The 23,917-nt window shown below is 42.7% G+C and overlaps 1 protein-coding gene across 1 annotated transcript in view; it reads right to left on the bottom strand.

Annotated features, from left to right (window-relative positions):
• Positions 1 to 4,263: 4,263 nt before the first annotated feature.
• Positions 4,264 to 23,917, bottom strand: part of LOC147421674 (ER-based factor for assembly of V-ATPase) — a 60,077-nt gene continuing 40,423 nt past the window's right edge. The window contains exons 3-4 of the mRNA XM_086503612.1: positions 4,931 to 5,016; positions 4,264 to 4,853 (exon numbers count right to left, since the gene is read on the bottom strand). Of these exons, the coding sequence (XP_086359738.1) occupies positions 4,713 to 4,853; positions 4,931 to 5,016 (227 nt within the window). The 3' untranslated portion in view covers positions 4,264 to 4,712. The remainder of the gene's footprint in view (positions 4,854 to 4,930; positions 5,017 to 23,917) is intronic.

The raw sequence follows: 23,917 nt of genomic DNA, 5'->3' as shown, positions 1-23,917 counted from the left end.
GTGCTTTCCTTGATGTAGGCAAACTATAATTGCAAGATAGACTCCTCACACTAGAGGACTAGTTCATATTCCCTCGTTCTCAAAAGAGATCGAGGGATCGACAACCCCTCCAATGTGTGGGAAATGACTTTCAAGTGAGGTCCCTCAATAACTCTATCAAAGCTTAAAGTTTTTTCATTGCACTTAGAAATCAACAAGGTTAGAGATTTTGGAGTTTTGAAGAAGAAGCAAATAAAATTCTTGGGAAAAAAAAAACTTATCATAAATAGATGAGAATGTAAAGAGGATTAAACTTTTACAAACGTACAAAGAGGTTTTAATTTGCATGAATAAAAGAATTTAGATATGATCGGAAAATCCTCTCACTTGCATCTTCTAAACTCGAGAAGATGATGCATGCAGGAGAGTCCTTTCCATTAAAAAAAAAACAAAGAAGTATCAAAGATTTCAGGGGAAAAATAGAATAAGGGTGTGCAGAATTGGCCATCCATGTATCCCATATCCTATTGAAAACTCCGAGGTTTAATAGAAAGAAACAAAGAACGAATATAGACTCTGTAGAGTTTTTGAACAACTTTATGCTCAACAACTTTGAAATGGTTTAATAATTTTCGATCCATCAATACACAAACTTAATTTTTATTGTCATACAAAAGGAGGTATTTATATTTCAACACACTTTTGAATTTTTTTGAAAAATCATTATGAATTAGAAAAAGTTAACACCCCTAACCAAAAAGAATATCAAGCTACATTGCAAGAGAAAAGAAAACTCATTGCTTAGCAAAGCACAAAGTAGATTTGATAATCATCATTTTCTCAAACTTAAACAAGCAAAACAAAAGTCATCCAATGCAAGGTGCTTTGTAAACACATGGAGGGTTGGGTTCGGGTATGGTAGGGAATATTTTGCATCCCATCCCCAAGTGCATGTATACTTAGTTTGAAATGGATATGGCTCCACCATGCTATCCAAAGTATTGCAATCACTAGCATTTTCTCAAACTTAAACAAGCAAAACAAAAGTCATCCAATGCAAGGTGCTTTGTAAACACATGGAGGGTTGTAAACACATGGAGGGTTGGGTTCGGGTATGGTAGGGAATATTTTGCATCCCATCCCCAAGTGCATGTATACTTAGTTTGAAATGGATATGGCTCCACCATGCTATCCAAAGTATTGCAATCACTAGCATTTACAAGATTTATTCAATAGTAGTAGAGAGATTGTCTACATGTCCATAAAGAAGTCTTGGGCTTTTGGAATTGCAAATGCCACGATATACACCTAATGTGCTTCAAACATTTGGACTAAGAATTTTAGCGCTTGGACTTTTTATCATCATTTTGTATGAGCCATCTTCTAACAAGATTTGTCTATAACTTAGCAACACCTAGATGTTGAGATGACTACAATTGCATCACGTCTTTGACTTGGCCAAACTATATGTACGAAGATAAAGACTCTCATTAAATGCTAGAGATATGAGCCAACAAATAAAAGGGGTTCCAAGAATTACCAAAGGATTGTCTAAGATAGCAAGGAATCATTACACATATCAAATGGTCTCTAAGGAAGTTTTCTCAAGGTTTAAGTCTAAATGAATTCCTGATCATTGAGAACAAAAAACACAAGAATCATAGTCCTCTCTATTGTAATCGTCTAGCAAATCCCAAAAACCTAATTTCTATTGAGTCCATTTCAAAATACATCACAAATTGCAAGTCGATTTGATAAATGTACATTTCAAGCTTTGAAATTATACTAACAAATTTTTCATCCATAGATGCCTCTTTAGTAAATGATTGTGAGTCGATGTAGTTTTTGAATTAATTTTCAAAATGAGGACATCTCGACTTCTTTAAGAGAGGAAGGATGTAAGAAACCTCCCCCATAAGGAGATAAACACTTTTCAGGTAAACAAAAAAAAGAGGAAAGACGAACAACTATATTAACCCTTAATGTTCTCCGCAATGAAGCCTCTCACATTTCTTTGTAAGTGTGGGCCCTACCTCTTGAAAATTCTACTCAAGCAATATACACTTCTCTAGTTCTACTTTGGCTTTTCTATCATGTGAACAAAAACCTATCAAACCTTCTTCACACCTTCACTCCCTACCTCTTTAAACTTGGTTTAAGTCCACTTTTTTCTCTAGCATGTGGGAGAGAAAAATGGGTTTCTGTTCACGCCCTCTTCCATGAAAGAGATTCTACTTTTTCCATTCTGGCAATGCCTTCTTGCTCTTACCATTCTCTCCCTATTGTTGTCCATTGATGAGCATTGGGCTACCTTCGTCCACCATCTCTTCTCCTCTTTCTCTCTCTCTCAATCTCTCAAAAACTCCTCTCATTTCTAATCCTTAGTTACAATATTAATAGCCCAATCAAGTTAGGACTATTTATATAATCCCCTATTATTGTCATGCCACTATAATCTTTGCATCCTTTGTGGTCAAGTGGTGGCATAATTTCTCAAACCCTCTCATCCCCCACCAAGAAGCTTGCAATGCCGTGAGGATGAGGCCGTGATCAAACTCAAGGACAATGTGGACAAACCACACCAACCGTTGAGTCAAACCGTCGAGTCCAACATCAAAGAAATGGCCAAAGTAGAAAATGTGGATTGTAAAGTTACGCATATGGGTTAAGTATTTGCTATCATTGTTCTCTTAACATGTTGCACACCAAACCAAATGAAAAGCGCAGATATGATTTTAAGACTAATTTAGATGGTTCTTTCTTTTGAGATATTAGACTCAATTTTCTTGCATCACTATTTTGAGACATTTGCTTTATGTTAGACAATGTATTTGCAAACATTGTTGCACAGTTCTGGCATTGCGGACCATTTCAACAATTACAAGACTTTTTCAATTAAAATTTGGGTTGGTTACCACAACTTTCATGTGTCCACAACGGTTTTTGCTTCATGCTTGGTGATTAATGCATATCATGGTTGAGCAACAAGCGGCATATTGTGAAAACATCCAATTATGCATAAGAGTGTGTTTGGCCCAAAAGCATTATGGCCGATTTTGGTGACCAAACCATAGTCTTGCAACGACAAACAATCAAAGCCCATTACTAGTGACAAGGAACCAAGTATTTCATACTCACCAAGCACATTGAGATGCATTACCATAATACACCAAGAGACTCTTTGCAAGAAAAATAATTGTTGATTATGTGCCTATCCCACACGACCTGAAGATCTTTTCACAAAGGCTCTATCTCCTAAGAAGTTCAAAGCTTTGGAGGATTCCTCCCCTTTGTGGATTAATCAGATCTCATAGGGCCAACTTTTCCATGCATGTGTGTCAATTCATGTTTACCGCTACAATCTAGAGATCTCTACACCTTAAGGAAAACCTTAGTTGTTGCTATGAAAGGTGGGAGTAAAAAGCACAATGTCATGTAGCATCAAACCAATGAAATAGATGGTGGTATACGATCAATCATTCTTAGACCCTCAATAAGAAAGGTGGAATGCCAACACAAAGTTTTTCACCACATTAAAAGCATCAAGCCCTGTTACACTTCCTCACAAAGCCTAGAGTTGTCAAATGTGATTGATGCCTTCAGAGGGCCACAAAATCAATACTATCGCTAGCGTCCCTAAGTAGGGTGTTAATGATATCAAAACCAAAGATTTAGATGCTTTGACTTGGCACTTGTATTCCCAAGTCCAAGATGAAAAGAGTAGAGCTCATTTTCCAAATGCAAGTCACAAAACTATCTAGAAGGCTACAAGTCAAGTAGCTATAGAGACCACGAATTGGGACAATCAAAGCGCATTACCGGCACAAAGTTATTCACCACAAAGCATCAAGCCCTGCTATGCTTCCTCACAAAGCCTAGAGTTGCCAAATGTGATTGATGCCTTCAGAGGGCCACAAAATCATTACTGTCGCTAGCGTCCCTAAGTAGGGTTTTAATGATATCAAAACCAAAGATTTAGATGCTTTGACTTGGTACTTGTATTCCCAAGTCCAAGATGAAAAGAGTAGAGCTCATTTTCCAAATGCAAGTCACAAAACTATCTAGAAGCCTACAAGTCAAGTAGCTATAGAGACCACGAATTGCAGGAAGGAGATGGGAACTTAACGTCCACAAGATAACCTATTTAACCTCCTCTCATGCAAGATTCTAATGGACTACCATTTCAAGAAAATTTTGTGTCACATTCTGCCTAGAAGCATCACATACCCTACTTGCACCTCGAATCAGAATTATAGCGAGCTTGTGCCATTCATGAAAGAGAAGTGGCAGTCAACGGCGATGTCTCCATTTCGATGAATTAAGAAGCAACAGCTTCAATGTGAAAAATCATTGATAGGCGAACATTTTTAAATACAACACAAAGGAGGCTAACAAGACCCAAAGGGGGGGGAAACTCTTCCTAAAGCACAAGTTTGTTGTATATGTGAACATTTTTTATGGACCGTTCTGTATTTGTTTGGCTCCTGTTATGTATTTGTTGCAACCAATCAAGATAATTATCCTTTCCTATATGCATGTCACTTGCACACTTCATGACTACCCTTTCGTTCCTTCCATTTGACATGAAGAATGACCATTGCTCTCATTTTTCAAATAAAGAACAAGAAGTACAAGGTGAAGAATAGTCACCTCCAAAAAAATTACTGACTTATCCTTCTTTGCTTTCATCTGACTTGGGGCTTTCTTTTCCTTAAGACCATCCACATCACACACTAATCCTTCTTTGGTATACTCCGAGAAGGGGCTTTCTTCACCTTGGGTTTTACACCATCAATACTGGTCGCTCTAATAATAAAGAGCACAGTTTCTATAAGCATTGCAACTACCATGCCTGAAATGCCACCTGCCGCATGCTACAATGGAAACAAAAAATCATAAAATGAGTTGACCGAAATAGTCACACTTCGCAACCAGACTACTCATATCTTACCAGAACTGAGCTTCCTCCAAACTGAGACCGAAACAGAAAATATCCGACAAGGTAGCCAGTAAACATGAGAACCACCACATGTAGTCCTGCACATCACCAACAATAAGTACACCCACAAACACATCCACATTTGTGCGTACATGCTCTTATGCGGTCTTGAATACAGGGGTATACTTTCCCTTAAAAGCATTATGAACCTTCATAAGGTCAGAAAAATCTTAACTTAAGGACAATAAGGTCAAAAAAGGATAAACACTTGCTCAAAGCACACACCAAAGAAACAAAAGAGTTTATTTGAATTAATTTCATCTATCTTTTACAGGGACTTCAATTGATACCACCAATGACCCTACAAAACACATGGAAAAACAAAAGAGCTCATTTGAATTAAGTTCATCTAACTTTTCAACTTCAGTCAATACAACCCATACTTGCCAAGAAACTCGTTTCTTCAATCAAAGAAACTCGAGAAACATTTCAAAACTTCTCTTGAACATTTCAAAGACGAATGCTTTCTACTAGCGTTTTAAGTCACATGGTCTTGTCCATATGTTACTTCGACTGAAGTTTACAACTTCAAGGTAAGTTTTTAATCTCTTGGTCTTGTAACGTTGGTTTGTGTGTAAATGTGTTATGAATGTAAGCTCCAGCATACATGTTTATAGCTTCACACTCAAAGATTTTGATGAAACTTCTATTGTGGCATTTCATAAACTAGTTGGAATCGGTTCGAAACTTTTGAAACTCAGTTCATACAACACGTTTAGAAACTTCATGGACGCTTCTGCTTAAAAATGTTTCTGCCAAGGACGCTTTACCACCAAGGACGCTTCTGCTTTGAACTAAACCTTTTTTTTTGTTTAACAGCAAAAATTTTATTGAACAAAGATATGGAAAAACAAAAGAGCTTATTTGAACTTTTACAAAACTTCAGTCGATACCACCAAGGACACAAGACAAAACTGCTAAGCCTTGAATCCCTAAATATCAATCTCTTTACAATAACGAAGACATAAGACAACTGGCCCTTTCTTAGATCCTAAAGCAAGAATACAAAACATAAATTTTGAGATCATGCATCACACAGTAACATTAAACAAATTTGGAACCGGCTCATCAATGCCCAGAAGTAGGTATAGAGTTCATTTCTAGTTAGAACTCCAATGTTTTTATCTCGCTCCGTAGTTAATCAGCAAACTAAAGTTGGATCCGTACATATGTACGGATTCATACCATACCGTATAACCGTACAATTCACAAGTTGTACCAAAAGAATAAGTGTTTTTACAATAAAAGCTCCCGAAAAATGTTACACGGGTTAGCTTGTTGCTAACAGCTTTATAAATGAACAATGTTTTTGTCTTATAAGACTACTTCTCTTTTGATTGTACACAAATTTAAGTAGTATGCATGCTTAGAATCATGTTTGTGATGACAACATCTCTCAAACACCAAGTAGAATTTGTCACTCTACTTTGGAACTATGATAGGGACTAAAGAGCAAACATGCTTGCAGCATCCGAGTCTCCCAAGCACCAAATGAACTAGTCATCCATTCTAGAATGATGTTGTAGGGTAAAAAGAGATCCTTTATCAGCTAAGAAACATAGACTAATGACTAAGACTTTTATCTTCTCTACCTCATAGTCAAGGACGACTATGATGTCAAGGGAGAGGTAATGTCATAAAATCTAATATCTAGCTTTACCCAAATGATTTTCTCATGCTAAGTTGATCATATAATATGGGAAGGTAAAAGGGAAACTAGAGCTAGAACATAGATATGTGTTGCTAGACCTAGCTCAGTACGAGATTTATGCCAAAATCTAGGGTATTTGTCGGGATTTATAACTAAATTGCCCACTTTTCGACCTTGATGCACAGATCAATCCATAGAGGCTGAAGTTTTTTTGGGTTGTGGCCAATTGTCGGGGGGTAAAATATGCACGTGGGTGAACATGAAGTACTTTGGCTTATAAGCCCAAAATTGGCTACTCTCTGAAGCTTTGCAAGAAAAATAATTATACCTTCATAAGTTCAGAATAGTCTAAACTCACGAATTATAAGAGGGAATAAAGCACTCATAAAACTATAAAAGGGGGGGACACAAGAAAAGAAAAGAAAAACAAAAACAAACAAACAAACAAACAAACAAGCAAACAAACTAAATCACTTAGTTTGCTACGAAACAAAACTAGATAAAACAAAACATTATTAGCTTAAAAATGTTTTTAGAAAAGGCATGTGTAAAATAAGTTGACGCAACTTACTTGGCTTAAAACAAGTACTCAACTTTAAGCAAAAAAGTATAAGACATCTTAGAAACTTAAAATAATTGTTGATTATGTGCCTATCCCACACAACCTCAAGATCTTTTCACAAAGGCTCTATCTCGTAAGAAGTTCAAAGCTTTTCACAAAGCCCTCTCTCTCTCTCTCTCTCTCTCTCTCTCTCTCTCTCTCTCTCTCTCATTACAAAGGGTAGAGGTTAATACAAGGTCCAAGGTTTTTATAGAGAATGAGTGGTTCAATACTTCAAAAGTTAAGCTCACTAAGGCGTGCTCATACGCACAGGCAATGATATTTTCAAAGAAATTCGAGGAAGGATTTTCTACGCCAAGTTCGGCTACGACTCATAACTGATTGCGACACCGTTTTTCGGGCTTGCTATCATCGGTTACATGCTTAATCTCGATTGAGCTATCTGGCCGTAGACACCAAGTGCTTTCCCGCTCTGGAGCGCGTTCGCCGGTCACCTCATGTGACCCGCCAACGCCCTTTACGTAAGTAGTTCTTGCCATTAGACCCAGCGTGCCCGTAGAGGCAGCCCATTCTCATGACCCACTTTTGAACGATGAGCCAAATTTTATGAATACCGACATCATCGAGGAAGACGATGAGGAACCCTTGAATAAGAGAGATGGTAAATCGTCTAAGCAGTTCACACCGTGCAAAGGCTTCCTCTCAATTTTGGAGAGTTCAGGGAGGTAACGGTGTGCCACTGTGATGAGCGTCATGCTTGTTCAATGAACCAACTATGTGGCAGCCTAACGTAGGTCCTCATGACATGGTACACATGTATGGTACCATAAATGACCGTAGAGTCATGGTTTATGTTGCCAAATTGGCTTTATCTGACAGAAAAATAATTCTATATGAATTATTGGATTTATAAGTGAGAGGGTTTTCTCGCTTGGAACACCAAGGAAAAATAATTCTAAATGAATTATTGGAATTTTAAGTAAGAGGGTTTTTCTCACTGGAGACATCCGAGTACAAAATATTCCTAGTGCGTCATTCACAGTAATGGCAGGAGCACTGTGAAAGGGAATATCTGTAAGGCCACCAAGAACGGGTACTTCTGATGCGTCACATCGGATGGGTGATAGGGAGCATCGGGAAGAAGTATCCGACCATCCGGGAACGGACATCTCTGATGCGTCATAGGATGGGTGACATAGAGCATCGTGAAGGAGATTGTACCGTAAGTTCGGTAGGAAAGGACTAGGTGATGGGTATTCCTTATGCGTCACAAGGTGGGTGACGGGTGCATCGGAAAGGGAATATCCATAGTCGGGAGGAAATTCCGAACTGTGTTAGAATTGTGCACAAGGAAAAAGCAAGCACTTGAATGAAGATGGGTTCAGAGGAAACTTTGAGGAAAAACAGATGCTTTTTGAGAAAGCGGGATTGCTTTTCGAGAAAGCAGATGCTTTCCCGCGAGGAAGTCTATGTCTGCATTGCAACTGTGCATGTGATTGCATCCAGGGACGCCTGGGAAGTGCTGTGAAAGCATTGTTTTTAACTTATAAGGTTTTATTGAGTTTTTGGGCAGGTTCATACTATTTTTCAAATACGCCGGCCGTCCACTTAATAAGTGGGCAGCCATCTGATAAATAAGGCAACAGATCAGCCAATGTTTTCTCTCTCTTTTTCTGGCAGAACAGAAAAAAAAAACAAAAACAAAAACAAAAACAAAAAAAAACGGCCGCGATCTCTACGCGAGCAGCTATTCGTGCCCGTGGCTAGGAGCTATAAAAGCATCACATGCCCTCACTCAGAGAGGAGGACCAATCTTTGCAAGGAGGAGATGCTACTGCAAATTTCAGCCGTAACGAAGACGTTGCCGGTGATGCCCATGGCTGCCCCAAGTGTTACCAGATGTCGCCAAGACCCAGTGCGCGAGTTCCCTCGCGAAGAAATGCCTATGAAGCGTGTTTCCATCGCGACAAGTTGCTGTTTTTCTCTGTTTTCAGCCCATAAACGTCGTAGACAGGGCTGATTTACGAGAAGGAACCCGAGAACACACCTCTTTTGTGTGTAGGATTGGAAGAGAGGATTTTCTATGGAGAGATGTCTTCTGGGGAATTGCTTTTCGAGAACGGAGTTGCGTTTCGAGCGTCGAGACTTTGAAGGTAACGATTTTCATGTTCTGATCTTTGAGTATTTGATTGCAGGTGTACTTCCTCTTCGTGAGGGAGTAGGAGCAGAGGAAGGCATGAGCCTCTGCAGGAGAAGAGCGCTCTGAGGAACTCGAGCCGGATCAGCCCAAGGGTTTTGTACCCGAGTTTGGGAAGTAGATCCACGGATCGGAGAGAGGTAGTCTCTCAAGTTGTGATCCGGAAGTTGGGATTCCCAAGTAAGGACTTCGTGTCCGGGAAAGCAGAGTTGTTCTGCGGGAAGAGGACTCTGGAAAGAGAGTTGGAAAAGAGTTGCAAGGATGCCATGCCCTGAGTCTGGAAGGTGAGATGTCACCAGCGTGTGACTACTATCTATCCTTTTTGTTGATTTCTTTCTTATTATCTATTTACTTTCACTTTTTGGAAACACCCCTCGGGAAATCTAACTGCCCTGCATTGCATAGCTAGTGTGGAACTGTCAAGAGGGAGTCCAGGCCTGAGGGCAAGAGAGCACTAAGGTTGGACAAAGACTATGGTTAGCCAAAGTGGGGTCATTGACTAGCCAAAGTGGAATCCTTTGCTACAGAGGCTACATTTCAGTTCTGGATGTGGCCGCAGTGTACAAAGAGGGTCGGATGACCTAGAAAGATACAATGGCAGCATCTCCTAAAATTTAGGGAAGTGCTATTTTGGGACCTGAAAATGTCTTCGCGTCATTACGTGCAGTTTGACATGGGGATCATTTTGTTACTCTATGGCCAAGTCAACAGAGGCTGCAGGTGAGATATTTTTAGACCCGAGGGTCTAAAGCGGGAAAATGCACAAATGAGTGACACTTGGCACTCTGAGGCCAGTTTACTACTTATAGAGAAGGCAAAAACGTGATTTATAGCTGGGAGGCTCATTTTGCAAGTCTCTGTCACAGGTTAAGAGCTATGGAGTGCTTGCTTTCCCTCTTATGCACAGTGCGGTGCCAGGAGTGATGCCCTGCACGCTACGCACTGCCCTCTCTCTCCCCTTTGGCAGTATGTTATGCCCCTCTAGTGGGCTCTTCATTTGACCAATGTACAGTTGTGTGGGTTCATGCGCGATTGCCGAGGCAAGAGCCTCTTGCACAGGTACTGGATTAGCTAGCGGCTAATCCCCCCGCAGGTACAGGTGAATTCGGAGAGGTTTCACGCCAGAAATCTCGTCCGATTCAAAGAGCAAGTAGCCCTACAGGTGCGGGAGCTCGAGGACTTGCTAAGGATGCGACCGGCACGCGAAATGGAGCCAGAGACAGTAAATTACAGCCTGCTGTGTATTTTTGCAGGTTTAGGGTTTTGGCCCTATACGGACCCTAATACCCCCAGGAGGTTCGGGGACGCAAGGGGACCGCTGTACAGGTGATCTGGCGCATTTTCAGGACTGAAAACAGAGAATTCAGCGTGCTGCAGATTCTCGTCAGGTTTTGCAAAGTGCCCGTATGCGTCGGGAAAGTCGGTCAATGCGTGGGAATACTGACCGTGAAGGGTTCTAGTACAGTTATGCTGCCGAAATCGGGCTGGAACAGTGGAAATTCAGCCGAGTTTGTGCGGGGCAGCTTGTAGGGAACCTCAGCGTTTATTCCCTCTTTTTAACAATAAAGAAATACCGAAAGGGGCGCCTAAGTTAGGGGCCAATCTGGTGTCCGTCTACTCATACAGGTGCAATCTAGCAGCCTGTATCCCTCTCCCCTTTGTTGTGTCTTGAAAGTACAGGTAAAATAGACGACTAATAATGGGTGAAAGCTAAATCAAGGTTTAAAGTAAAGTCTACCGCCCTTTTTGGATTGAACAGGCCGGTTTCATGGTTCCATCGACGGGACTAAATCACTTTTTCCCATAGAAGTGAGCCTTGGTCAGTTTTGGGCTTGAAGACACAGGGGATCATAGACCAGACACAGGGAATTGCAATTATGGCTGATAGACCAGATGATGTGACTGAAGAGGTTTCCTCTTCACAGGGTCAACAGACACATGAAGTGGGTGAGTCCTCAAGACCACCACAGACTGATGATGATATATTCAGGACCCAGTTGGCTACTGCTGTGGCTATGTTCACACAAGTAATGCAGAACCCGAGGTTTTTAGCCTTTCTGCAACCTCCTGTTCCGTCTCAGCAAGTTGGGTCACTGGATCATATTCAAAAGCCTGTTAAGGCTCGAGCACAGGTGTCTCATACCGCACAGTCAATGGAAACACCTGTACACTTGACGGAGAACATGCAGTCTCCACAACCTATGCCTAAGGTGCAAGAACAGGTGGCTGAGATGCCAGTATTTCAAGCTGTACCAGTTCAGCCCGCCACCTTTCAGCAGCCTATAGCTGGTTCTAATGGGCAGGGAAGCAACTTACAGGCTATGCAACAGGTCTTCCCACCACCTTCAGTACACCCTGGCTATTTTGGAGGTGGATCGGTATTCCAGAGCATGGCTGGTCATGCACCTGGAAATCAGTTTTACACGCCAGGAACAGTGTTTGGGGGTGCTCAAACGATGATGCCTAACCCCATGTACAGTGTCATGGGTATGCAACCAGGGTTTCAGAGCACTCAGGGCCAATTTGGGATGCCACAAGCAAATTTTGGTATGGCTGGAATTACAAATCAGCAGCCAAATATGGCGTTTCCAGGTCAAGTTAATAGCGGCCAAGGAACACAAATGAACCCTAATAGTGTTCCCATGTTTCAGTCACTTCCATATGACAATTTAACGCCGCTGGAGAGGCCAACTCCGTACAAAGAAGGTGGCAAAGGTGTGTCATTCACGACCTTTACAGGGTTTGATGACAGGAAGAAGGCTCTCTCATTCCTCCAGCAGTTTGACAAGGCCTATGCAGGGGGAAACTTTACAGAGGCTTCAAAGGTCCGCAAGGCAGCCACTTTCTTGATAGGGAATGCGGGACAATGGTGGACAACTTTATTGCTTCAAGGGCAAGCTCCGTCCACATGGATTTACTTCAAGCAGATTTTTGCAGCAGCATGGTTATCTGATGATTTCGAAGCAGATGTCATGACAGAATGGCACCAGCTAAATGCTGCCACTTGCAGAAATCTGGATGATTACAATCGGAAGTTTTGGAAAGCTCTACTTCCAGTAACTTCCTATAGGTTTGTGCCATTGACAGAACAGATTGAAAAATACTGTTGTGGCCTACCCAAAGGATTGAGAAAGTACTGCACGAAGACAAAAGTCACTACTTTGACGCAGCTCATCGAGGTAGCAAACACTGGCAATGGTTTGCTCAAGGGAGAAGATTGTGAATTTAACACTGGCGTCAAGGTAGGATCAGGCAAGAAAAATTCAGCCAAGAAGCACGTTCCCAATGAGGCTCCTAAAGAGACTCAGGAGTTAGCCAACGCAAGGAAAGATAAAGCTACGGCTGAATCAGAAAAGGGACCAGCGAAGAAATGGAAAAGACGTTTTCCTCGCAAGTCAGAAGAGCAAAAGAAGGTCCTGAGGACAGAGAACAAATGCTTTATATGTGAGCAGCCTGGCCACATTGCTTACAATTGTCCTACAAAGAAAAGGCCAGCTGATTCTGAAGACAAGGAGGACAGGAAAGGAAAGAAGCCCATGGCTGGTCTAGTGCCAGATATGGTGGGCGATAAGCCAAATTCAGATGCAAGTGAGCTTTGCAGAGCATGGGGAAAGGTCAGGGATCAAACAGTGCTTATCTTCTTTGATCCAGGTGCCAAAGCCAACTTCATTTCCCCAGAATTGGCTTCAAAGTTGGGAATCAGACCTGAAGAGATGGGGTATACAGCAGAGGCAGGTTTGGCATGTCCTGGCCATACAGAGGCTGTGACACCCATCATTGGAAAGTTGCGTCTACATATCCAGTCCTATGTAGATGCTGAAGAATTTTACATCATGCCACTGGACGGATGTGATGTGTTGTTAGGTATTCCTTGGTTGTTTCGTGTACAGGGAATCATAGATGCCTACAACAAAAAGATCACTGTACAGAGCAGGGGAAAGACTCACATTCTGGATGTAAAGCTTAAAGGGGAGTCTATTCCTACTGTATCAGCTTCTGCTATTACTTTTGTAATGAAAAAGCATCTTTCTGCGTACTTGGTTGTTGCACGTGAAGTGTCAGATTGTGATGAATCAAATTTATCTGTGCTAGATAAAGAAAGGTCAATGTTTTTACAACAGTATAGTGACTGTTTTTCCGATTCATTACCGTCTCAATTACCGCCAGAGAGACCCGAGGACCATGCGATAGATTTGGTGCCAGGCAGTAGCCCACCAAATAAGCCTCCATACAGGGTTAGTGCGGCTCAGCAGAAAGAGATAATGGGCCAAGTACAGGAGCTGTTAGAAAAGGGGCTGATTCAGCCCAGTTCATCTCCATTCTATTCTCCAGTGTTGTTGGTGCAGAAAAAGGATGGCTCATGGCGAATGTGCATCGACTACCGTGCACTGAACAAGAATACCATCAAGAATAGGTTCCCTATACCTAGAATTGATGATATTATGGACAAATTAGAAGGAGCAGCTATGTTTAGCAGGATAGATCTAAAGAGTGGGTACCATCAGATCCGCATTAGATCAGAGGATGTGCACAAGACTGCTTTTAGAACGACGTTTGGCCTTTACGAATTTTTAGTGATGCCCTTTGGTCTCACAAATGCTCCTGCTACGTTCAATAGGATGATGGACAGAATTTTCCGTCCACACCAGCAGTTTGTTGGTACATTCTTTGATGACATGATAGTCTACTCAAAGAATGAAGAGGAGCATAGGCATCACTTGGCCATTGTGTTCAAAGAGCTACGCAGTCATAGGTTGCTCATCAATGCAAAGAAAAGTGAGTTTTTTCTGGAAGAGATTTACTTTCTGGGACACATTGTCTCAAAAGATGGTGTCAGAATGGATCCTGCAAAAGTTGAAGCGATCAAGTCATGGCCAAATTTGAAGACGGTGCATGATGTCCGAAGCTTTTTGGGACTATGCTCCTATTACAGACGGTTTATCCGAAATTTCGCTGAGATTGCTTCACCTTTACATGCTCTTCAAAAGAAGGCAGTCATCTTTAGATGGACACAAAAAGAGATTTCAGCTTTTAATCTCTTAAAGGAAAAGATGACTTCAGATCCAGTCATTGTGTTGCCAGATCTTAGGAAGTCATTTGTTCCAGTGTGATGCCTGCGGTAGTAACATTGGTGCAGCGCTAATGCAAGATGGCAGGGTAGTAGCCTATGAGAGCAGAATTTTGCAAGGGCCAGAGATGACCATGCAGGTCTATGAGAAAGAGTTACTGGCTGTGATTCATGCGCTCTTAAGTTGGAAATACTACCTGCTAGGTGCAGATTTCGTTGTCCAAACGGACCATCAGACCTTGCGATACTTCTTGACACAAACAAAGTTATCTGAGAAGCATATGCGATGGGCAAATATCTTGTCCATGTTCCATTTTCAGATTGTGCATGTGGAAGGCAAGAAGAACGTTGTGGCTGATGCCTTGTCAAGGAAGCCACAAATTTCAGCTGTGTCGATTCCTTATCATCATGAACTTGATGATATGAGAGAACAGTATGCAAATGATGAAGATTTTGCAAGGGTCTTCGAGCAACTAATGGATGGACAACGTCATGAACACTATCTTCTCAAAGATGGGTTCATGATGATGCATGGCAGATTGTGTCACAAAGCCATTGCGACGCAAAGTTATGGAAGAGAGTCATGTCCCACCGTATGCAAGGCATCGTGGTATCGATGCTACAGTTAAAGCGGTTGAGACATTCTTCTATTGGCCTACATTGAGAAGAGATGTGGATGCCTTTGTGCGAGAATGCCTAATATGCCAAAAGGTCAAGTTTGACAGGCAAAAGGCACCAGGGTTATTGCAACCACTACCTATTCCAGATAAACCATGGGAAAGTATTGCTATGGATTTTATCTTTGATCTTCCGAGAACGCAGACAAGAAACGATGGTATTTGGACCATTATTTGCAGATTCAGCAAACAGGCTCATTTTATTCCTGTCAGGAAGAAGATAAAGCCAGATCAGATGGCACGCTTGTTTATGAGCAATATTTTCAAGTATCATGGCATGCCACAGTCGATTGTTAGCGACCGTGATCCACACATGACAAGTTTGTTCTGGAGAGGCTTGTTTGAGAATATGGGCACCACGCTCAAATTCTCTTCGTCATTTCATCCTCAAACAGATGGGCAGTCAGAAGAGGCAAATTCTACTGTCCTAGATCTGCTGAAGTGCTATGTGTTAGAGCATAAAGGAAAGTGGGAGCAGTATTTGCCATTGGTGGAGTATGCATACAATAATACAGTGCATTCATCAACTGGCAAGGCACCCTTTGAGATAGTTGAAGGTGGCAAGAAAGTTCCTCCCATACTGCATACAAAGGACAAGATATTTGAAGCAGATAAGTATGTTCAGGACATGGATGAAATGTACAAGAAGGTCAAAGTGGCCTTAGAAAGGACTCAGGCAAAGCAAAAGAAAGCAGCTGATCGTCACCGTCGTGAAGTGGTATATTCACTTGGTGATTGGGTGCTTTTACGCTTTGAAAAGGCACGGTTAAAGAAGATGAAGGGCAAGGAAAGACTGTTTCCAAAGCTCAGCATGCGTTACTATGGGCCTTTTCAAGTATGCGACATAATCAGTGATGTTGCATATAGGCTGAAATTGCCTGACAGTTGGAAGATTCACAATGCGTTTCATGTGAGTCTTCTCAGACCCTATGTGGGTGATGTGCCAGAAGATATGCCAGCTGAAGATCAGCCGGAAGTCGAGGAACTTGACGAGATCTTGGTCCCTGAACAGATTTTGGCACACAAAGAAAGGAAAGTGAAAGGCAAGGTTGCTAGGCGTTACTTGGTAAAGTTCAAAAACTATCCACCAATGGATGCCAAGTGGATGGAAGAAGGTGAACATGCAGAGTCACCAACTGTGTTATCACTTTACCTGGAAGCCTTCGATTTGCAACCTACCTTGACCCCTTGAGTTTCAAAGCTACATGGATTGTCAGTGTGACAATAGCTTCTGAAACAAATGATGTACAAGGTATTTAAAGTGAGCTCAAATGAAATACTTGTTACATGAATGTTAGAGCTGTACAGATTGTCAGTTTGGCAATTGCTCTTATGGAATGTCCAAAAATTTGGTTAGTGCTATAGAAGTGAGTATTTCTTGTCAGTTTGTCAAGGATACAGTGATTGCTTCTATTGAAGAGTACATGTGTAACTGCATTCTTAAACTGTCGGTTTGGGTATGCTCGAAAGTGTTACGGGATCCAACGTGTACTATAAGACAGTGGCAAAATGTGCAGCTACAATTTTGTCATTGGAAAGTTAGTGACTCAAAGCAATGGCAGAGTGCGAAGCTACCACTATGTCATTGGGACAGGGTTCACAAGCAGGCAATACATGAGTCGACGAGGTGTTGAATACACTAGGGTTGACAATGAGCATGTATGTGTCGTATATGTGTCGACAGGTGTTGAATACATCAGTGTTGACAGTAAGCATTTACGACATAGATGCAAACGAGGACGTTTGAGATTTCAAGAGGGGGGTATGTCACCAGCGTGTGACTACTATCTATCCTTTTTGTTGATTTCTTTCTTATTATCTATTTACTTTCACTTTTTGGAAACACCCCTCGGGAAATCTAACTGCCCTGCATTGCATAGCTAGTGTGGAACTATCCAGAGGGAGTCCAGGCCTGAGGGCAAGAGAGCACTAAGGTTGGACAAAGACTATGGTTAGCCAAAGTGGGGTCATTGACTAGCCAAAGTGGAATCCTTTGCTACAGAGGCTACATTTCAGTTCTGGATGTGGCCGCAGTGTACAAAGAGGGTCGGATGACCTAGAAAGATACAATGGCAGCATCTCCTAAAATTTAGGGAACTGCTATTTTGGGACCTGAAAATGTCTTCGCGTCATTACGTGCAGTTTGACATGGGGATCATTTTGTTACTCTGTGGCCAAGTCAACAGAGACTGCAGGTGAGATATTTTTAGACCCGAGGGTCTAAAGCGGGAAAATGCACAAATGAGTGACACTTGGCACTCTGAGGCCAGTTTACTACTTATAGAGAAGGCAAAAACGTGATTTATAGCTGGGAGGCTCATTTTGCAAGTCTCTGTCACAGGTTAAGAGCTATGGAGTGCTTGCTTTCCCTCTTATGCACAGTGCGGTGCCAGGAGTGATGCCTTGCACGCTACGCACTGCCCTCTCTCTCCCCTTTGGCAGTATGTTATGCCCCTCTAGTGGGCTCTTCATTTGACCAATGTACAGTTGTGTGGGTTCATGCACGATTGCCGAGGCAAGAGCCTCTTGCACAGGTACTGGATTAGCTAGCGGCTAATCCCCCCGCAGGTACAGGTGAATTCGGAGAGGTTTCACGCCAGAAATCTCGTCCGATTCAAAGGGCAAGTAGCCCTACAGGTGCGGGAGCTCGAGGACTTGCTAAGGATGTGACCGGCACGCGAAATGGAGCCAGAGACAGTAAATTACAGCCTGCTGTGTATTTTTGCAGGTTTAGGGTTTTGGCCCTATACGGACCCTAATACCCCCAGGAGGTTCGGGGACGCAAGGGGACCGCTGTACAGGTGATCTGGCGCATTTTCAGGACTGAAAACAGAGAATTCAGCGTGCTGCAGATTCTCGTCAGGTTTTGCAAAGTGCCCGTATGCGTCGGGAAAGTCGGTCAATGCATGGGAATACTGACCGTGAAGGGTTCTAGTACAGTTATGCTGCCGAAATCGGGCTGGAACAGTGGAAATTCAGCCGAGTTTGTGCGGGGCAGCTTGTAGGGAACCTCAACGTTTATTCCCTCTTTTTAACAATAAAGAAATACCGAAAGGGGCGCCTAAGTTAGGGGCCAATCTGGTGTCCGTCTACTCATACAGGTGCAATCTAGCAGCCTGTATCCCTCTCCCCTTTGTTGTGTCTTGAAAGTACAGGTAAAATAGACGACTAATAATGGGTGAAAGCTAAATCAAGGTTTAAAGTAAAGTCTACCGCCCTTTTTGGATTGAACAGGCCGGTTTCATGAGATCCAGAGGCGAGAACCTTGATTCTCGAGGAATTGGAATAAGGAACGGAAGTTCCTTGGAATAGAGTTTTGCCCTAGGAATCGGAAGTTGAGGCTTCCAAGAACCATCAAGTCTTATTCTAGAACGAACGTGGTAATACGTTCGGGTCAAGTGCTTGTATAGACTTCTCCTCAGTAATAAAGATACTATTACGGGGGGAGACCACCCCATCTTCTGGTCCCCAGTACTGTGTCGATCTTCTCACTCTCTATCTCTCTCTCTATTTATTTCTCTCTATATCCTCTGGCTTCAGTAATAAGTGATAAATCCTATTTATCCGAATGTATTGTTATGCGCTCCCGTTTGTGACAGTTTTCATACAAGATGCAGCTCGCCATAAACTACTCGTTGATTAAGAACTTATGGTTGACTGAGACCGCGAGCGATCATGAATACACACTTGGGTTCGCCAACGGTTATGATAAAACAGTATGGAATATCGTAGTCTTAAGAGCTCCATTAGATGTGCACGACTACGAGGCGTCGCTTGACTTACAAGTCATGCACTTGGCTAGAGCAAACGTGTACCTAGGCAAGGAGTGGTTGTATACCCTAGTCCCTAATCTAGTGAGGAGTTATTTGCATAACACGCTACAATTTGAGCATGGTAATAGAGTCGTCACCCTACAGGGTGACCGTAGTGTCCCCTCTACTCCTCTCACCTCTTCCATGGAGCTACACAAAGCGACCCGTAGAGGCCAGATAGCAAAGGTATTTGCTTGTTATCCTCTTTTATATTTTGTTGTTTTAAATGAAAGTAATAAAAGTGTTTCCGCAGTTGAAATTGTAAGTAACCTTTACGTAGAAACACACACAAAACAAATGGCCTTGGACAAGATCCACTGTTTGAGAACCTTGTTTGGCAAACATGCCATTCTAGAACAAGAAAATCCAAGGCAAAAGAGACACTTTAGAAAAAGAACATAGATGCTTTAATGAATTTATAAGAGGAGTTTCAAGATGTATTCCCTCGTGATTTATTGGATGGCTTGTCGCCATTCCGCAAAATAGACCATGGCATCGATGTTGTGCCAAGTTCAAAACCTATAAGCAAACCTGCTTATAAATTAAGCCACTCCGAAGCACATGAGGTGGAAAAACGGTTAACGAAATACTTGAACAAAGACTTAATTAGACTTAGTTATAGTCCGTAGGCATCACATATTCTTCTGGTAAAGAACGGATCTATGCGGATGTGCGTAGATTATAGGGTTCTAAACCATATAACGATTTAGAATAAGCATCCAAGCCGTGAAAAATAGACCTGTGATCTATTTATCATCAGGTTAGGATTAGACTAGAAGATAGTGCGACAACAGCATTTAGGACCCGTTTTGAACATTTTGAGTTCTCGGTTATGCCATTTGGGCTAACCAATGCACCAGCAACATTTATGACGCTCATGGACATCATTTTACGTCCATACTTAAGAAAATTCGTAGTAGTTTTCCTAGATGATATACTAGTTTGCAATATATCTCAAAAAAAACACTTAAGAACATTTATGTCTAGTGTTTGAGTTATTGAGAAAACATAAATTATTTATCCGCGTTTTCTCTGCGGATATAATGTGACCCAGGTAATGAATTTCGGTCTCAAAGAAAGCACATTTGCTTTCCTTTGGAAAAACTTCTGAAATGCTGTTTCGCTGATGCTAAAAAAGTTGACCATGCTGATGAAAAACATTGATCATGCTGATGGAAAACGCTGACCATGTTGATGGAAAATGCTAGTGGGCTGAAGTCTGGAAAATGCTGTGGGGCTGATGGAAAACGCTGAGGAGAAGGACTGAAAAACGCTCAGTACTTGGTCCTGCGGTGCTGCTTTTGCCCCTTCTTTTGCCTTCCCCTTTCCAAGCACTGCCATAGGCCGCATATATAGCAACTATAGGATGGGTCGAGCAGTCATCTTGAAAGCCCCACGATTTGGGAAAATGGCTAAAGTCACCTATTATTAAGTGTAATGCTAAGAGGTGGTTCACATGCCTATATGCTGAATGACTATACTAAGCAAGAGAGGGTATGCAACTACGACCTGTCCAGACATGCACGTCCTGCTAGAGGCTCACAAAGTGCCAAGCTAGATCCTAAGCTAGAATAAGATTGACACTAGACTGTAGCAGTAGCTTGTCCACGTGACACAATTGCAGTGCGCACGTGACATCCCCTCTGGTAAAGGTGAGGCATACCTGCTGAACTTCCTTTGGATGCTTTCTGTACTTTTGATGTTGAATCATAGTTACCCGGAACGGGAACGAGGAACGGATATGGGAGGGTCCGAAACGGGACGGGAACGGGGCCGGAACGGTCCACTAAAGTAAGGCTTGAATTACCTCCTTTCAGCTTAGTCCCAAATAAACTCCTAACCAACCCCAAAACTGCCCTCAAATCTGCCCCCTAACCTGCTCTCAAGCTGCACCAAATATGTTCCCCAAACAACCCCAAATCTGCCCCCAAAAGCCCACTTTTTTGCCCCCAAATGCCTACTTTTGTCTGTTCCGCCCCGCGTTTCGCCGTTCCGCCTTGCTCTTCCCATTCCGGAACATCGTTCCAGTTACACACCGTTCCGGAACGGCGTTCCATTCCAATCTCCGTTTCGAGAACGGGACTCGTGCAGAACGCCGTTTCGGAACGTTTGGGTTGTGTTCCCCCCGTTCCCTGTTACACTGTGTTGAATGCTTCTGATGCTTGTGGATGCATAAGCCAATGAAAACTCCTCCAAACTAATGGATACTGCAGATGTAGGTATTGCTGTGTTGTAATCACAGACCATACTAGTTGCTAGGTAGCCTTACTACTGTCGCAGAATACCAACCTTGCAAGCAAGTACTACCACTCGAATAGTCCTGTTGTGAAAACATTGCGGGTGAAGCTGAAAGGTAAGGGTGCTCGGAGGTATTTCCGAGGGTTTGCTTGTCGACAGAAGTGGATGCATGCTACATGCGAATGCGAACGCAGAAGAGAGTTAGGGATCCTTTCTCCAACTCCTTCCATATCCACATAGGAGGCAAGTAGATCTTGGTACTCAAGATCTGGATTTTCATGTATCCGATGTCGATCTTCGTTCAAAGACATAGAGATGAAGACGGAAGTGCGCCCAATGCGCGATGGCCAAGGTTTGGGGCCAATACTCTCTGAGGTGGAATTCCGCCACTCCGTGTCGCGTGTCGTCTCTCTCTTTCAGTTTTAGTTGTTGTCGAACTGCTAAAAGTCTGTTCAATCTGTTCTTTTCTATTGGCACGTGGTGCCCGTCTTGTGACACCGCACAAACACAAGGTTCAACTGGACGAGGCTATGGCTGATCTGCTATCGCCGGGAACAGTCAGGCTGAAAACTGAAAACGCTGGTGATGCTTATGGGCTGAAATCTGCGATGAGTCGAAGAGCTGAATGTTGAGGCTCTGGGTACTAAAACACTGATGAAGTACTGCTGAAACACGGTTTCGCTGATGCTAAAAACGTTGACCGTGCTGATGAAAAACGCTGATCATGCTGATAGAAAACGATGACCATGCTGATGGAAAACGCTAATGGGCTGAAGTCTGGAAAACGCTGTGGGGCTGATGGAAAATGCTGAGGAGAAGGGCTGAAAAACGCTCGGTACTTACTCTTGCGGTGCTTCTCCCTTCCCCTTTCCAAACACTGCAATAGGCTGCATATATAGCAACTATAGGATGGGCCCAGTAGTCATCCTAAAAGCCCCACGATTTGAGAAAATGGCTAAAGTCACCTATTATTAAGTGTAATGCTAAGAGGTGGTTCACATGCCTATACGCTGAATGACTGTACTGTGCAAGAGAGGGTATGCAACTATGACCCGCATGGACATGCACGTCCTGCTAGAGGCTCACAAAGTGCCAGGCTAGAATAAGATTGACGCTAGACGGTAGTAGTAGCTTGTCCACGTGGGACAATTGCAGTGCGCACGTGACAATCTGTCTGTGGGTGGAAATAGGACAAGAATTGTAGCCACATACCAATATTCTCCCAGATTTCCCTCCAAAACAAACTGGTAAAACGGGGATCTCTATCTAAAACTATAGACTCGGGCATACAATGCAAGCGAAAAATCTGCGAGACAAATAGTTTAGCCAAATGATCGGATTTAATTGTCTTCTTTACCAAAATAAACAGAGCCTATTTGTTGAATCTGTCGGTGATTGTCCAAATGCCATCATGCCCACTCTGAGTCTTAGGAAGATAAAAAATGAAGTCCATTGCTATAGTTTCCCAAGGTTGGCTAGGAATACGTAAAGGTTGTAGAAGACCTGGTGCCTTATGCCTGTCAAACTTGCCTTTTTGGCATACTAAGCAACTGCAAACAAAGTTGTCCACATCCTTTTTGAGCCTCGATCAGTAAAAGAACCGCTCCACCCCTTTCAAGGTGGTGTTTATGTCGCGATGGCCCGAAAAAGATGGACAGTGGCACTCTATCAAAACCTTATGCCGCAATGCTTATGTAACACAACATATTTTTTCGCAAAGAATTATATATCTACCCTTCTCATTCCTAAAAGTTGCTTTCTTTACCCTGTAGTCGACTATAGCACTATTCTTATGGAACCGAGGGATTCCCACAAGGACGTCACACGCCTCCAAAGGCATGATGTAAAAGTCCTCGTGCCCTAAATACCTCTGACAATGCAACCGAAGTTTGCGTATGACAGGTGTAATGGCAACACCCCGTCCCGTTGCCGCTAGAACTCCCTGAGCTGGTGGTCCATTTCCTATGGCGTAATTCCAAGTCGAGCCACCAATTCAATCGAGATGAAGTTGGCCTTGGCTCCTCTGTCGAAGAAGATAAGAGCTTCTTGATCTCGTACTTTGCCCCATGCTCTATAGAGCTCTGTACTCTCGTCCATTTGTTCAGAGTCGGTCCTCACAAAATCTGCTACAAGTCCTGCTTTTCTCCTTCCTTTCTTTGCTCCCTCCTTTGCTGCTTTGAAACTCTCTCGCTTGTCCTTTGACTATTCTTTAGGCGCTTTGTTAGGGCACCTTGCAAGTACATGCCCTTGTTCCCCATAACCGTAACATTTACCCTCTTTGTAGTATTTGGCGCGCTGCTCTACTGAGAATCGAGGGCCTGGAGGTTTCTTTTTCTGTTGCTTTCCCATGCTTCTGTTACTGTTGTTCGATTATTGTCCGGTCCGAACTGCTACAAGCTTGTCTGTAGGGTATGTACCCTTGTTTGGCATGTCCCATTAGTCGTTGCATGGACTTGGACTTCTGCAGCAAACAATAATCCCGTATCTGTTTAGGCAGCCCACAGTACTCAATCTCTTGCTTTAAGGTGATTTTCTTGAAAGAAGCAGCCAGTAGAAAAGAATCCCAAAATCTCTGACAAAAGTTATCCAGTGTGTCTTCCTCGGTCATCCTCAGATGATTCCAAGATGTGATCACATCGTGTTTGTATTCCTGGGTGAGCCATGAAGAAGTGAAAACTCGCTTGAACTGTAGCCACTTCGTTAGTGCTTCCCTCCGTAGAAGTAGGGTAGACCA

This window comes from Adiantum capillus-veneris, chromosome 27 (assembly GCF_014529385.1).
Source record: "Adiantum capillus-veneris isolate H3 chromosome 27, ASM1452938v2, whole genome shotgun sequence".
NCBI lineage: Eukaryota > Viridiplantae > Streptophyta > Polypodiopsida > Polypodiales > Pteridaceae > Adiantum > Adiantum capillus-veneris.
This window is presented reverse-complemented; position numbering and strand designations above follow the sequence as displayed.